The following is a 17,662-nucleotide window of genomic DNA, read 5'->3' as shown; positions in this document are numbered from 1 at the left end:
GAAGCAAATTAATATCAAATCACCCTAAACAAAAATCACATATCACCCTAAAATGAATCCTGTCTGGCACTGGCAAGGCAGCCATTTTCATAATTGTAATGAGAATCTCCGCCTCTCTTCATGTCCTCTACCCTCACCCGTTTCTCCCCACAGTATACCATGTCTCTGGAAAAAAAATCTAAATTCAATCACAATAAGCAAATTTGCTCCCCCACAGGCTCCCATTGAGAGGCACACGGCGGCAGGGTATGGTACTCCAATCAATGGCCTTGTTCTGTCTCTATGCAGGCCTGGTGTGCTCGTCATCATTTGCATGACACAGGCGTTACCTAATAGTCTCTCTCTTTCACACACAAACAACAACAATAAATACATGCATGATATTAACCATGCACATGAATCCTAACATCCCTGTTCTGGGGAGAGAATTCTGTGAAAATAGCAGGGGAAAATGTAGGGGGGGGGGGTATTATAGACCTCCTGGGGGACTCGCGTTTACTCTAGGTTTACAGCGGTAAAAAATAAATGAAAGAATACATGGCTATTGCACAGTGTAACGGAGGAAGAATGTTATATGATGTTCACGCATACAGAAACTGAACATATAGTTCCATGCACGCACCTCCCACACTATTAGACACTATAATAAAGTAGACAGTGGTTCCAGGAAAGGAAGCAACACACACTTTCATGTACGTTTCCATTGTACGTTAATTCAACTTACACAGCAGGTCTGCATCCTCTGCAGCACTGGTGGGCGGAGATTAGGCTTGTTAGGGGTGTTTGCACATGCATAGTAAAAAAAAAAAAAGAAGAATCCTCAGTTAGAGAGTGTATGAGTGCATTTGGTTACATTTGTTATACATTATCAGAATTAGGAATATATACATGGATGTTTGAAAAATGTGACCAGGCTGATCATTCTCACCTGTCATTTGAGTCACAATCTCTCACAGTCACATGAGGGTTCGAACTGAGAATTTGAGAATTTTGTGAACATTCAGGTAGAACATCACACTTTTTGATTGCCTGCGAGTTTGGCCTTTCTTCCTCCTGCTCCTGCAGAAACCATAGAATAGAATATGAAACATGGCTGCATCCTCTTCTTGACCACATCATCACAGGGTGTGACTTCCCTGTGAGTCATCTCCTCAGTTCCCTCTGTCTAGTGCCAGGAAGGTGTAAGAGCTTTACTGATGCTGATCTGCCATCACCAGAGATGGCTGGAGATGAGCAGGAGAAAGAAAGGCGAAGCTTTCTCAAGAAGTGTGATCTTCTGAGGTGGGAATGTTCACAGCTTTCAAAATGAGTCTGAACAATTTCTGTGACTATGACATGCTTCCCTTCCCGGCTCCTGTAGCCTTATAACAAACCACATAGACTGCTTGTGCCAGTGACCAGCTGTCCATGTCCCACAAGTTGCTGTAGCCTATATTCGGGCTAATTAGATAGCATTTAGATTAGATTAGATTGGATTAGATTAGATTAGCATTTTTTTCCCCCCATATCACAATATTATCCAAATTCTATCATTTCTGATATTGATTGATTGAATATTGTATTCACAGTTTGTAGAATGGGTACAATTCAAAAGAAAGTGCAGGTCAATACAAAAACTGCTACTGAGGATATAACCAGGAAAAGCACTGAGACTTGTTTACATCAGGGTCCTCCATTTTCGTCATCAAAACGTGTCTCATATCCCATTCTGTCTGGTGGATTGCCCGTATGACTTAAAACTGATTCAAAGCGTGGATTAAACATTGAAAACATAACTTGGGCAACTCGCGAATCGCAGGGAAAGTGTTCTACAATTAATTAACTCGGGCAAGTTTAGAATTGCAGCCGCCCGTAAGTGCTCTTTGAGAGCGGTTTTGAAGGAGTCTAGGGATTCACATTTCTTAATGACTGTTGGTAGGGCGTTCCACATTTTAGTGGCATAGGAGTGAAATTAATTTAACCCCTTGTTTGAGCCGAATCTGGATTGCACGTGGTTTGTTGAACTGACTCCCTCTGGTGTTGTGATTGTGGACTTGGTTGACATTAAGGAAGTATTTTGAGAGGTACCTTAGTAGTGCAGTGAATCTTGTAGACCAGGCATATTGCAAGTTGCTTTACCCTAAGCCATTCCAGCCTATCAAAATGGGCAGGGGTGAGGTGTGTTCTGGGAGTAAGGCCAGTAGTAGCCTGTTTGTTTTGGGAAGTCTGGACTCTGGGGCCTTGTTTTAAGGGCCTTTGAGGTGCTGTGGTACCATGAGATGCAAGAATAGTCTAAGAAACCTTCTATGAGGGCTTCTGTTAGGGTCTTCAAGGTGTTTTTGTTGACCAGTGAGGAGATCTTGTACATGAATGAATCTTGTTCTGTGGTTGAGATTACTATTTGATCTAAAGAGAATGGATTCAGTTGTTCCCAGGTGTAATGATAGTTTGTTATCAGTGAGCCAGGATACCGATATTAACCGATACCGATATGCAGTTGTGGAATTAACACAGACATTATGCCTAATTTTACAGTGATGCCCCCCTGGATGCATTCATAAAAGCTTTTCATAAGGGAGTGGGCAAGACAATTTAATCAGAATTGTTATTGGAAGGCTGTCATAAAAAAAGAAAAGCTTTTCCTAATACAAAAAAAACTTTGCGCTAAATTTTAATAAATGAAATATCGGCCGATAATATCGGACATCCCTACTGAGACTATAATATATCTACAGTTAGTAGACTTCACATTGAGTACACACTATCCGACGATGAACCTCATGCCAAGTCTCACAATAGAATGCACATTGAATTGACACAATTTATCATGTCAAAATACATACATTTTGATAACTAGATCATTAAGATATGTCTAGACATTCACATCACAAAGTGAAAGATTGTGTCACCAATCTGCTGCACTATTTTTATCCCAAATGTGTTGCACCGTGCACGCACACACACACACACACACACACACACACACACACACACACACACACACACACACACACACACACACTATAGACACACTTTCCTGTGGGGAAGGTGAAGGGCAGAGAAAGGGTTTGTGCATGCGGCAGCCAAGTGGCTTCAGTGTGCTATCGACTGATTCACCGTAGCAACCTGCAGAATTCCTCCGCCTCCCCACGAGCCTGGCAGACTGTCTATTCATCCCCCCTCCTCCCTTTCTCCCTCCATCTCTCTCTCTCTCATTTCTCTCTCTGCTAGTACCCTCCTTCCCATCCCCCAATCCCACAGCTCCGGGTAAGCAGTGACGTTCTCTGCTCACTGCTCCGAGAACAGAGAGAGAGAGAGAGAGAGAGACAGAGCAAAGAAAGAAGGAGGGAAGGAGGGAGGTATTGGGAGAGAAAGAGAGCAGTTGAAAGAAAGGCAGTGAGAGAAGAGAAGGTGTGAAATGGAGAGGGAAAGAAATTGAGAGTGAGATCTGTGGAAAACACAGAGTGATGAAGAGAGAGAGCATGAAACAGAATGAAAAATGCATATAAAGATCCTCCCTCTTTGGTCTGTCTGTCTGTCTGTCTGTCTGTCTGTCTGTCTGTGACAATGACAGTGGAAGAGCCATTTCAGAGCAATGAGCCAGAAAATGTAGCTCCAGCTCTGCCATTCATTCTGTTAAGTACGACACTCGGTCACCATCACTCCACTATCGCATTCATCTTAAGGCAAATAGGATTGACTTAATATGATGTAGTAGGGGAGAAGACTCACAAAAACAGCCTTGTTTGAGTGGTATTAGAAGCCACATTGTGGGAATGGCTCAAATAAACCTTGGAGCAGAGTGCATATTGTTCATCTGATGATACAAAGCTATGTGTATTAAAATTGAAATCTGTATACATATGAATCGTGTGTGTGTGTGTGTGAGTGTGAGTGAGCGTGTGTGCGCACGCATGCATATAATATTTATGGAGAGTGAGATGGATTTAAAAAGTTAATGAAATATACAGCAATATATTGCATATCTTCACAATTACAAAAGGCAACACTTCAAGTGGAATATTAGTGAAATTAACATATAAAGAAAGTAAAACCTAAAATTTGTGTCACATCTCCTTGCTGTGCAAGTAGGGCATGTTGTAATTGCTAGAATTAGACTTTAAATCTCAGCTAGTAAAGCCTACTATTTCTTCCCCTTGCTGCCCCTTCTTCAAGTGATCAAAAAATATCATTTAATTTCCCCAATCAGCCCCAGGTCATGCGCTGAGGCTGAAATGGAGTAGCTGCACGTCGTTAAGCTGCCAGCTAATCAGCGCTGCCTAATAATCCCACTTCCATCATTTCCTAGTACCCAAACAGGCCCCCTTTTCCTCTAACACTGCTGCAGCCAGAGAGCTAGCTGGATGGCACAGCCCTAGTATTAATCACCCCCTGCAGTGCACTGTCAGCAGAGCTGCAGGCCGCGCCACCACCACACACGCTCATGTACACAAACACAAAAAAATAAGTGTGAAAAAATAATCCTCCCGCCGCCATTCTCCCCCTCTCTCCCCTCTTCTCTTCCATACATCCTTAGCCACCATCTCTCTCTCTCTCTCTCTCTCTCTCTCTCTCTCTCTCTCTCCCTCTCTGATCTGCGGTGCCTAAGGCCTCCCTACCCCTGCCAGGCTCGCTGTCACTTTAGATGGACTCAGCAGGCTGTGTCCCAGCCCAGGGGGGTGGGGGTGTTCTTCCTTCCACTCAGCCTTATCTGCAGAGCAGAGAGCCCATCACTACTGGCCTCCAGCTCTGTCCCACCACCAGGACGTTATAGGCTCATCTCATCTCATACAGTATGCCCAGCGTGGCGCCGTGACGGTCCCCCAGCTCTCCAGCGAGCGCGGAGGCGTACGCACAATAGTTGGTTTCTGTCCGTTTCAAATGTCTCCAAGAGCTTGGTTTGTCCACTGGTCATGCTCGGGTGGAGAGCAGAGTAAAACACCAGGATCATGATTCAATATTGGTACCTTTTGAATGGATTTGAAACATAAATGTCAGATATTATATCTATCAATCTATCAATCTATCAATCTATCAATCTATCTATCAATCAATCAATCAATCAACTTTATTTGTCTAGACTCAGGATCCATTCAAAACAAACGACATAGAACACTATACATATAAAAAGAACACCCCTATACCATAAAAACATCTGTATTTACAATAGACAATTATACCAGTGTTTCCAAAAAGCAGACCGATATCTTGTAACACCAAGGCTGGGGTTGCAGCATAAATATAAATACATAGAAGCGCAGAAAGCCAGCATGTAATATGATAGATTGTCTATACACACAACAAATACAATTGTGTTTTTATATATCTGTTGTGCAAACTAACCCTGTTGCTCTACTCTAAAGCTGTTGTTTATCTGATGTACCCGTGACTCTGCCTGATGTCTGTATCTCTGCCTGTGTAGTGTACGTACTGTACTGTACTGACCTGTTCACCTAACTCCCAAACGATGCCGTCTGTCTCCAGGCTGTTCCACTCGGCCGGGATGGTTGTTCAGCCGGTCTCTCTGGGCCTCCTCCAGCCCCCCGACCAACAACACACATGTCGTCTGCATCGTTCCCTGCCAGAGACATGATCAGGCTGGTTAACATTTGGGTCGTTGGCATCGGAGGTGCCACCATCATAGACAAAGGACCAGGTAGTCAACCACCACACACACACACACGCACACGCACACGCACACAGACAGACAGACAGACAGACAGACAGACAGACAGACAGACAGACAGACAGACAGACAGACAGACAGACAGACACCACCACCACACACACGCATTGCTACATTTGTGTGATTTGGCAGATCTAGATCATGCAGTTTTTTCATGGTCCAGGTCCACAAAAACGAATTACTTAGACAACGTTCACCATAAAGCAGCTGAAAGTTATATTTTTGGTTGAAAACTTAAAGCTCATATATTCTGATAGTAATCATTGCGTGGGGAGACCGGGAGAACAATTTCATCCAATCAAGGGAGAGAACCCATTTATCTGCTTCAATTTTATATTTAACTCCAGTTCCAATTTTGTCTGCTTATTTTATTTTTTATTTGTTGTCACTTCCAATTCCTCTTGTTTATCATGTATCCTGTTCTCTGTCCTGATTTGATCAAATCACCAGTATCCCGACTTGAAAATGTATTTTCCTAAAGAGCTGGAGGGACAGGGAAAGCCCTGTTACTGCACACTCAATAGCATGATTACTATAGGGACGGGCACAGGGTGGAGACTCGCTCAGGATGAGCTACTTCCGGTCGCCATTTTCCAGCCTCACTGTTTAAAGCTGTTATAATCGGCAATGCATCGCTGCTAAAACCAGTTCAACTCTCTGTTGTGTCATGGTCTCTCTCTCTCTCTCTCTCTCTCTCTCTCTCTCTCAATACAAATGAAATGATGATCACTCGACCATGAACGCAGCACCGGCGTCGACCCATAGCTAAATTAGAGCGACAGACAACTAAGTCAATGGAGAGATAGAAGAGAGACAGATCGTGTACACACCAGCATCACCGACAAGCAAACTTAAGAACTACTGCGTGCGTGCGTGCGTGCAACATTTTCTGTGTAACATCCGCTGAGTCATAGTACATGGCTATTGGTCAGCCACTCGTGAGTGCTACAGTACCTGCCACTGACGTATGTATAATACACACACACAAACGTCACCAGCGATTACAAGTGCCTGCATAGGAGGTTGAGTCACAGTGACGCAGTGGAACGTCCTTGTATCTCTCTCTCTCTCTCTCTCTCTCTCATTTCTCTATCTCTGTCTGTCTCTCTCTTTTCTGTCACGGCTGTTTCTCCATGAAATGAAATACACCAGAGTAGTGGTGTGATTGTGATTCTCCCTCTCTATTAGCCTGTCTACCTGTCTGGCTTCCCCCTTTCCCTGCTTCTATCTCTTCTGCAGAAGGATGAGCCTTGAGGGGTCAAAACACTTGTCGTGATCAAGAAGCGCTTTTGGCGTACTAAGGAGGAGTCACCTCCCACTGATGCTTATATTGCCTATGACTCATATTTGTCTTATTAACATTTGTGTTTATATTGTAGACGGAAAAATATGAAAAATCGATATCATTGCGTCTGCAATGGTTTACTTAACAGCGATTCTCAATGTAGTCCTTGAGGATCCTTGAGGGTTTTCCAAAGGCTAAATGATTGATAGCTAGGAAGTAGGAACCAAAAGGAACCTTACCGGTCTGTAACTCTGAGAGTATATTATGAATTGAACCAAATGGACTAACTGGTCCATTTAGTTACATTCTCAGAGTTAAATAACAGTGAGGATTTACAGTGTCGATTGTAGTGCCAGAGATAAAAAATAATAAAGAACCTTTTAAACTCTTCAAATGGGGGTCTGTGAACAAATGTGTATCAAACTGGAGGGCCCTTCAAACTAAAATGGGTGGGAATTATTTTTAGATTATTATTCTATACAATTGCGATTTCATTGTGCGGATTTCATTGTGTGCCTTATTCATCCTTTGGGTAATAGATGTAATGTAGAGATAAAAGAAGTTTGACATTATAAATTCCTCCGGTTGAACTTTTTTTTTTCATTTAATACCTAAACAAAAAGAAGAAAAAATACCATTGCTAGATCAAAAGTAATCAACAAACTATACTATGGAAACTGGTCAAACATTGGCCAAATTGTCAAATGATATAAAAAATAGGCAAAAATTGTGAAAATAGCTGATCTACAAGCTCACAATGCCTTGCAGAGCGAGGCGTTGTGAGCATGTAGATCAGCTATTTTCACAATTAAGTTGAAACTAAAGTGAATGCCTCAACTCCTTGTCAGGGTGGGGGTAGTTCAAATATGATTATTTTGGGGGTCAGAACTTGAAAAGGTTGAGAACCTCTATGATCTAGACTAGGGACCCGAGGTCACATGACTACCGTGTATATCAAGTATCTCTGCCCTGGCCACTTGTTACCAAAAATAATCATATATGTCATATAGGGACAGACTCACTGCCCAGAGCTTTGTGTTTAATTGGCTGACTTCAGTGGCGACTCATTGGTCAGATCTTTATAATAGCTGAAACAGGTGGCATGATTCCCAGTTGAATATGGAATGAGCAATAGAATTGTGTGTAACTAATCATACTGTACTTTGGCTGCTCAGCGTGCATGTCTAAAATGTGTTCTATCTATTATGGTCTGTTACTCAGGGCACTTATATTACTATATGTCAGCTCATTTCCTTTCCATTGGCATTCATGTATACCAAAATCCTGTGTTGTAGAACTTTTTATTTGACTCACTCTCAGAGTTAAAGTAACTTGAGTTTTGTTTTGTTATTACTATATGGCCAAAAGGGTGTGTGTGTGTGTGTGTGTGTGTGTGTGTGTGTGTGTGTGTGTGTGTGTGTGTGTGCGCGCGCGTTCTTTCGAGACAGTCTGTTCTAATCTACATGTGCTTAATGTGAGCTGCCATTTACACATTTTCACCATCATAACCTAAAGTGTGCATTCCACATCCCTTGCGCTCTCTCTCTCTCTCTCTCTCTCTCTCTCTCTCTCTCTCTCTCTCTCCTCTCTTTCCATTGTCAAGTGTTTCATCTGTTGTAATTTGATCTGTGGTAGTTCACTCTGACGCAGGCAAAGCGTCATTTGTTCCTAGGCTGAAATGTCATCTTAATCAGATGTCCTTACCTGCATAAAGATTAACGTTGTCCGTGCACTCGTGCACATCCTTTTATCAGTTTTGAGATTGCTCTCATGTCTTACTCTCACCAGCTCTCCCTAAGTCTCACATGTGTGAAGACTCACACATGCATGCAAAACCTTGGGTGTTTGTGTGTTAAGAGTGTATAGACACAATGCATGTGTGTCCTTGGCCATGAGGATGTAGCCTATACTGTACATGTACAGTAAGGATTCCCATTTCATTCCTAAACCAAGGCTGTGCAGCACAACTATTTGTGTTAATTTACTCTGTGCATTTTTACTCTGCAAATCCAGATTGAATGATGTGTGTGCAACATTACATATAGGGATGCATACTGTAGGCTAATTGCTCAGAGACTGCAGCTCACTAATAATGAATGACTAAACATGAAGTCAATCGATTTTAATGTGACATTAATTGATTGATGTGGTAACCATTGTTGAAAAGAGGAAGTCAAAACTCCACCACCATCAATGTCAAGTTCAAAAGACAAAATGGCCATGTATACTCCCATATCCACATTGACAGGGGATTGTGCCCTCATTAATGAATTCGCAGAACCTTCATTTATTTTCTTCCTATGCTTAATGATTAATTTATAGTTAGTTGTAATGCTCTTTTGTGTGAAGCAGTTTGAATTGCCTTGTTGAAATGTGATAGGCTAAACGTGCCTCATTTTGTCTTGAACATTAGACCTTGCGACAAACCATCTAATCTGTATCATCTTCACAAAGGCTATGCCACATCAACTGCTGAGAAATGCTCTCTAGCCTACTGTAGGATATATAGCCATGTGTCATCATTCGATAAGCAATGATGCCGATAGGCCTAAATTGTATATGTGCGCACTGCGCAGCAACATTTATCCATAACGTTTGATTAGCCCAATATATAAAATAAAGAATTCAACGCATGGTTCTTGAAAATGTGCATTAACAATATATGAGTGCAGTTTCGGTTAAGGCTTGTAGGCTATCTTTGTAGGATTTAGTCGCACATTTTGATGACGTGTAATTATATATTATTTAATGGTTCCCTGCATAGTCCATCAAATTGTCATTTAATTGACAGCGCGGCTTGGGAAATAGTTGAAGAATGCAGCCTATAAGTTCATCTAAAACACGAGTCGGTCGGATATCTTTTTGGACACTAGCCGGCTACATTCGACTGTCGGGTTATTTTCTTTCACATACATTTTTGGGTTATGGGTAGACTCGGTTCAAATGGAAGTTTATATAGTAACATATTAATACGCGCGCACGTGTAGCATCACATTCCCTCAACCCGTGAAACACGTGCCGTGCTCACTGCTCAGTGCTCAGGCAGGCTGGAGACAGACAGCTCAGCCCCAGACTGTCGGCTGAATGGTGCCTCCAGTATATCTGCGAATGACCACACAATCCATTGTTTCTCACTGAATCAATGGCTTATATCTTAGGTATAGGCTATAGGCTGCAATATATAAAAACCCCTTTGTGAAACCGTCTGAGGTTAATGGGCTGGGGTGAAATTCCCCCGTTGACAACATGATTGGCAGGTGCCGTTTGCGGAATACCACACAGATCAACGGCAAAAAACCAAAGCCAAACGAATTCTGATGAGCTCTGCTATAGTCAATCCATGTTCAAATCATGTTTAGTCACAATTAAATTAAGAATGACGCAGTTGTTGAGCTGTGGTTTCACATGCAGCAGCATTGCACAGACACAGACATACGAGAATAGCAGCATGGTCGCAGCCGTTCCTTGGTGCAGTTGGTGGTCTATATAGCCTAATCTTCTCCGTGGAAGGCTGCTGGTCTATTCTTAATGAAAATTAATGTGTGTTTTGACAGCCAGCACAAGTATGGAAGTGATTTCGAACGCAAATACACGCGTGTGAATCCACAGAAGTGGTGACACCGGTTCATTTGATATTTCAGCACCGTTTTGTGCTCAATACCTTATAAGGACATGCAGGCGTGCCTGTCTGCCATAGGCTGAACACTGCCGCCACTCTTTAACCCGTCCACTGCCGTATTTTATTTAGTGGCTGATACGAACAAAAAAAGCCTATATAGGCTACAACATGCGCATATAGGCTGCTTTCTTTCATGTGAATAAAATAGGCTATAGTCGTGCAGATATAGTATCTATAGGCATCTGTGTAAATAGTAGCCTATCTATTCGAATTTCGTAGGTAGAGACAGGTATAGAGACTCTAAGAGAGGAATATAAAACCAGATGAACGAACAGCAGAGAAATTACCCTGGTAAAGTGGGGGTATCTGTTGTGCGTCCACAGACAGACAGACAGATAGAGAGGGCTCCCATGCATCGATGCATGCGCGCGGACCTGGTTTATAATTTGCCAGAGGAGGCAGTTGTAGGCTGCGCGCCTCTTTGCCAAGTGATAACGCAAGCGGCTGGTGCCTGTCAAGGTTCAGCGGTCAGAATTCAGAAAATAACCACACTAGACTGAAGGAAAAGCCAACGGGGTTGAAGACCCAACCGAGGATGTTGACCTACATAGGCTACAGCACGACCACGGGCCATTTTAGTGCTGGAAATCCAGCAGAAAATAAGCGTGCATGCTGAGTAGGCTACCAACGATGTTCCATAAATATGTAGGCTATAGTACTTGTATGACCTTGACTCGGAAGGGAAAGCCATTGGTAGTAAACACGTAGACTTGCACGCGACTTGTGTTTATAGGCCTGCATGAATTCGAAAAATGATCATCTGAAATAAAACTCACAGATATAGCCTATCGTTTATAGGCCATTTTGTGGCCCACTTTAATAGCAGGCTTACCGTAGCCTATATTCAAAATGATTCTTCCTCTTTTATTGTGGATAGGCCATTGACATATTTGAACAATTGGACACAATTCGTGGTGAATGTTTAGGAAATATGATAATGATAATAATAATATAATATTTATTTGGAAATCTATTATAATCCTTTCTAACTATAGTGGATAGAAGATGAAAGGCTATTATGGAGGTCTGAGGTCACTGAAATATAAAATATGCTAGCACAAATTAGGGTGCCACCATTGATTTTGACGAATTGATTCCCTGGAATTGATGTACAGCAGAGGAAAAAAAGACAGTCCAGTCTTTCATAGCACCCTCTTGCAGTTGAGTCAGTCTCGATCTACACATTATGCTTCTTTTCCGAAAATAACAGATCTACAAGCTCAGAGCGCGTCGGGCTCCCAATGCGTTCTGAGCTTGTAGGTCTGCTGTTTTCGCCGGGCGACACCGTCGTACGACGAATGCTGAGCGAGTCCCCGCCTCCAGGCCGACGTCACATCAATGGCTATTTGCATGAAGTGTTCTGTGTGTGGTGCTGCAGCTTCAACTCGGGACGGAGCTCTCAAAAGCCGTGGTCTCGGTGTCACTGACTGTCTCCTGCCAAACGATCCCGAAACTGGAGTGAGCGGACATATAGGGGCCGGGGGACTCTTCTAGCGGTAAGCTATCGATGATCACAATACTAGAAACGAGCTCGGGCACAGCCGGGGAGATATTAAGAAGATAAAAACGCCGCGTGAACGACTGCGAAAAACAAGGCATTATTATTACCCCACCACCAGCGACCGAAAAATGGAGCTGCCCGCCGCGGGAGAACATGTCTTTGCGGTGGAAAGCATCGAGAAGAAACGGAGCCGGAAGGTTTGTGTGCTTTCCCTTTTTTACAGTCTATGCTTTGAACGCCTCAAACTAAACACCGGGCCATTCGTTAGCTGTACACTCAGAAGAGGCTCGTCACAAAGACCGTGTCTTCTTTGCCATGATAAACATGAGTTTTCTCGATTGAATTTACTGCGTATCAAACTCAAAGTATGTTTATATTTTGCAGGGGAGGACTGAATACCTGGTCAAGTGGCGAGGATGGTCTCCTAAGTAAGTCGCCCTCGTGTGTGTGTGTGTGTGTGTGTGTGTTTTTTGCGCGCTTAGCTGCGCGACCACTACCTCGATCATGATCGATTTGGCTTTAGAATGTTTAGAATCCCAAACGTTTCAAGGGTGAACTGAATATTAACCGTCCGTTTGAGACATGTCTGTGTGTTAATAGAATGCAGTGTCGAAAGGGGGCAGTCACTTGTTCTACATCCCCACTCCACCTTCTAAACTCTACATTTCGTAAAAGTTACTGGTGAATTTCCCTTCTAGGCCTACAGTATGAATGATCCTTTGCTTTTCGCTGTTGACAATAATTGTAATACTTGTGAGCTATTTGGTAATAATCGTTAATCTCTCTCGACCTGTCTTCTCTGACTCTGAGCAGATACAACACATGGGAGCCAGAGGAGAACATTCTGGATCCAAGACTCCTTGATGCTTTCAAAGACAGGTGAGTTCAAGGGTGGACACGTTATGATGATCCAGGTGCAAGAAAGAAAGGTTGATCCCAAATTGCCATATTATGATAATCAATTAGTTAGTTGAATTGATAGCATATAACAGTTATTCTGTACACACATTGAAGGGAAGTTACCTACCTGAGATAAAATTAACAATAATCAAAGAACACACCTGTGTGAGCTTGCACTTGATTGTGAAGGCCATCACCAATGTTATTGTTTAAAAAAATATTGACACCACTTTAAAAAGAAATAGTGCATCTTATCTTTGTTATCTTTAGGACATGGCTGAAATGTTTTCTTCATGAACATGTACTTTGCTCCTTTCCTTGACCAGGAAACCAAACTGTAATTTGCCGTTTCAAATCAGAAGTATATATGCTGTCTCAAAAGAACATGATACCATACCAAAATAACTTCCTCTGGAAATCTAATTGTAGCAGCAGAAGCACAAAGCCTTTTTAATGTGGGCTACCTTGGTTGTGTTAGCTGCAAGGCTGTTGCTAGATGTTTCATTGAGAGATAGGCCAGACACCTTTTTATACGAAGGACACAGTAAATGAAACCAGCACTGGTTATTCTCTCACCCTCCTTTTGGGTCTCCTCACAACAACCTTCTAGTGGTAGGTCACACACACGTTAAAGCAAAACGTTGACCACACTCTGCATCTGTTTTTGCAATTACCTCTCTCTAAAGGGGAGATATTTTATTGAAACTAATTGCGCGTCTCTCTGGGGAGCCAAATCGTCTGAATGCCAGGCTATGAAAATACACTGAGTCGTCATTGTAATTAGATGTGAGGGAGGAGGGAGGGGGAGGGGACTGACATCACTCCTGTCTGTGGTATTGAGTTACTGCCTGTGAGAAACACTTGCCATGAAGCCAAGGAAAGGCAAGTCCGCCTTGGCTTGTATCTTCTACCACGTATAGATACATACGCTAACATGAAATTAGTTAATCAAGTAAAACTGACATGAGTTGCAAGTGTACTTGGACTGCTTTTTTCCATCTCTACACCTCTCTTTGCCAAAAACAGCGCATATTCGAAGCTCCAAACGTGTCGTAAGCTTGTAGATCTGCTGTGATTGGCATGGCCAAGAATAGGCATGCAGATGTTCAACTAAGTATTAAGTAAACAGTCTAATAGTACATTTTGTAGCAGCAAATTTGACTTAAACCCTTTGCTTTTTGGGGAGCATATAGGTAATTCGTGAACTTTCTCCAGTTGGTTCGGTGTTTGGTGACCTTCTCTGAGTAGTAGCAAAGGTGGAAAATAATTAGGTCTCAAGCTGGCATTTGACATATATTTGCCCAGTGTGAGATTAAAAATTAGTCATTTTAGTCCAGCCTGTGACATCTGATTTAGAAATAACTTTAACTTGAACTTAACCCATTACAATGTGTTTCCATGTAGCAGCAGGAGGATTTCAGTCATTAAATAGTTTGTTTTTGGTTCTGCAGGGAAAGACAAGAGCAGTTGGTCGGATATCGAAAAAGAGGTCCTAAACCCAAGCACCTACTGGTTCAGGTAAGGAAAACCTCTAGATATCAACATGTGACTATTCTTGAAAACCAATCTGGATGACACTAAATATATACTACAACGTGCTTGTGTCTTCAGCATTTCTATTTTTATGCATTCTCTCATTCATATTCCCAGGGTGTAATAGGAAATTAATGTTTATATTTTAGTTTCTAGATGCCTATCTTTTGCTATCTAGTAATTGGGTCATCTCTTTGTGGGATGATGTTATTGTACATATTTAATGCAGTTGGCAAAAAGGTTGAATTTCAAACAAGCAGCATTGCTATTGCCCCAATCTGAGAACCCATTGTCAAAAAATCTTTTCCTTTGAATTTGGTGTCAACAGTCTGTCTCGAGACTACTATTGCCTACTACTACTCTTTTGATGTAAAGCACTTTGTGACTTTGTCTAGAAATGTGCTATATAAATAAATTCATTATCAAATTCATTATCATTACTACTATTGGAGAGGCTTTGTTTCTTTAGTATGTTTGTTTTTTACTTGTAGGATGCCATTTTACCATGTAAAATATGACAATATAGAAACTACCAAATCTAGTGACGCTAAACTGTATTTATTTCTAAAGGTAGAAATCCCCTGAGCTACCAGTTGTGGCTGAATGACCATGAATAATAGTACATGTAGCGCATCAATCACAAATCCAAAAGGCCAGGGGAACCCCTCAGAGGACTGTTTGTTCCTCTCAGGAGGGTGTTGGTGGTAACACATGGGATAAAGTCGGTGATGGGACACAAAGCAGCCAGTGGCATTCCTCTGTGCTGAGGTCACAGCCACAGGGCCCACTTTGAAATGTCACACTTATGGCTGTGCCAGTGGCTGAAAGGGACACACTAACTGTAGCATGGATGAATTCCCCTGGAATACACTGCAGTAAAAGCCCCTTTCTATACCAACCAAAGTTTATTGAATATACTTTGCATGGGCCCCCACTGAGCTATACTTTCGTTCCAACATTGGCAGATCGATAAATAACTGAAGGCTTATTTTGGTTGCTAAATTAGCTTGTATGACCATTTTACACGCATATTAAATAGAGATAATCTGGGATTATGCCATTATGGGTCCTGCAACCTATCATTGTTTAATTGTTCGAATCAATTAAATGATATTGTGTATATTCCAAATACAGCTTATGACCATTTATTAATGTCTAATCAATATTGGACATTTTGTGTCCAAAGGTCCCGTCCTTCGCGAGGCGATCCAGCATTCTGTCTGACCTTCACGGAGTGTCTATGGGAGAAGAAGACTGCCAGAAGGCCAGCCCAAACCAGACGGCAGATTCCCTGACTCAACAGTACCAGATGAACAGCAAGAAGCACCACCAGTACCAGCCTCTGTGCAAGGAGCGCGAGGCCGAGCAGCAGACCCATGGCAAGAAGAAGTTCTACTACCAGCTCAACAGCAAGAAACATCACCACTACCAGCCGGACCTAAAGATGTACGAGCCTCCGTTCCCCAAGCCCAGAGAGGTGGCTAACCAGGGCTGGAACCTTCCTCCAGCCCTGCAGCAAAAATGGGTCAGAGACAAAGATTCAGGTTGTCTGACCAAGGTCAAGGATATTACAATGGAGCTGAAGAAGCTACCAGCGGACCTCAATGGCCACATTGAACCTGAGCAATCAAAGGACGCTGCTAAACCGGAGGCTCTGCCACTGCCCAACGGTGTCGGTGGCAACAAGCTTAAAATAGTCAAGAACAAAAACAAGAACGGAAGGATTGTAATTGTCATGAGCAAGTACATGGAGAATGGAATGCAGGCGGCTAGGATTAAGAATGGAGATTCTGAAACTGCTGACAAGCCGCCGCTGGAAAACGACGGCGGTATGGAGAATCACCTTGAAAAGATGAAGCTTGTCAAGAAACTGGGCCTTGTCAATGGGATGATTAAAAACCAGAGTGACGAACCAAATATTCCTCATTCTGGATATAATGGAAATTGTCCAGAGAAGGCACAATCTCCTAAATTGGATCCAACTGTGACAGAACAGGATAAACGTTCAGAGGTCGGGGGGCAAAAGCAGCTCCCAGTGAATCTGCATCTAGATCCAAAAACAAAGCCTAATCTGGTCTCTGTGCCTTTGGATACGGACGGTTCTTCCCTGCTGGCGCCCAAAGGAACACAGACGGTGCGTCCAGCACTCAAACGGCACCTCTCTGAAGCAGACAATGAGGACCATGCTGATGCTAAAAGGTTTCTGAGCTCCAGGAGCATCAGTGCACCTAACGCAGTGTCTTCACCCCCCCCAAGCATCAGCATGGATCTAAATGGACACCAGAGCCAGCATGGACCACAGGACTATATGTATGCTGACCAAGTGGAGCCCATGGACTTGAGTATCGTCAAGTCCAAACCTGAGACTGTAGCACCCACTGTGACACGGACTGAAACGCAAAGGCAAGATGAAACGCAAAAACGGCCTGAAACACAAGCAAAAGCTAAGACACAAATGCAAGTGCAGAATGAAATGCATGCCGTTGATCATAATGAAAAGGTAGGGGAAGTGGTGTCTTCTGACACAAAACAGGCAAAGGAGGAGACATTTCCTGTTTTCAAGCCTTTTCTTGGGAATATAATCATCACAGACATTACCACAAATTGCCTCACGGTTACATTTAAGGAATATGTAACGGTATAGTGAAGATGATCCCAACACAGTAACGTCTGTGTGAAGTTGAAGAAAATGTATACGAATTATATTGATATTTTCTGCTGCTTGAATGTACAAAGGAGCCCTTGTGGTTTTCCAGAATTCATTAATTTTGAAAACCTTATTCCGCGTAATGCTATTATTTCTTATAAGCTTTGGCTGTTATTATTCTTGAGATTTAATCGTATGCAGTATCTAATTTCAGCTATTTCAAATTGAGTTTAAAAAACAAATTAGAAAATGTTAATTGACCATAGCGTCAGGGCTCATCGAAGAAGCACTTAATGTTGTGTGTAAATAATCTCACATTTTCTATGGATTTAGATCTGTTTTGATTTATACTTAACTGTCAACACGTGTGTGTGTGTGTGTGTGTATTGAAGTTATGTAAGGAAGAGAAATATACTGAAAAATGGTAAATTACACTGTGTGTGTGTGTGTGT

At 42.4% G+C, this 17,662-nt stretch overlaps 1 protein-coding gene across 2 annotated transcripts; it reads left to right on the top strand.

Annotated features, from left to right (window-relative positions):
- Positions 1–11,999: 11,999 nt before the first annotated feature.
- On the top strand, positions 12,000–17,207 carry cbx4 (chromobox homolog 4 (Pc class homolog, Drosophila); the record flags this gene model as incomplete). Of its 2 annotated transcripts, XM_080759423.1 has the most annotated exons (5): positions 12,000–12,327; positions 12,515–12,558; positions 12,944–13,009; positions 14,482–14,548; positions 15,750–17,207. In XM_080759423.1, the coding sequence occupies exons 1-5, from the start codon at positions 12,259–12,261 to the stop codon at positions 17,205–17,207; spliced, it is 1,704 nt and encodes a 567-aa protein (XP_080615549.1). In that variant the 5' UTR covers positions 12,000–12,258. The 2 variants fall into 2 exon arrangements, with proteins under 2 accessions (XP_080615549.1, XP_080615550.1); XM_080759424.1 differs by lacking the exon at positions 12,515–12,558.
- Positions 17,208–17,662: the final 455 nt, after the last annotated feature.

This window comes from Protomyctophum bolini, assembly GCF_963924005.1.
Source record: "Protomyctophum bolini genome assembly, chromosome: 3".
Classification (NCBI taxonomy): Eukaryota; Metazoa; Chordata; class Actinopteri; order Myctophiformes; family Myctophidae; genus Protomyctophum; species Protomyctophum bolini.
This window is presented reverse-complemented; position numbering and strand designations above follow the sequence as displayed.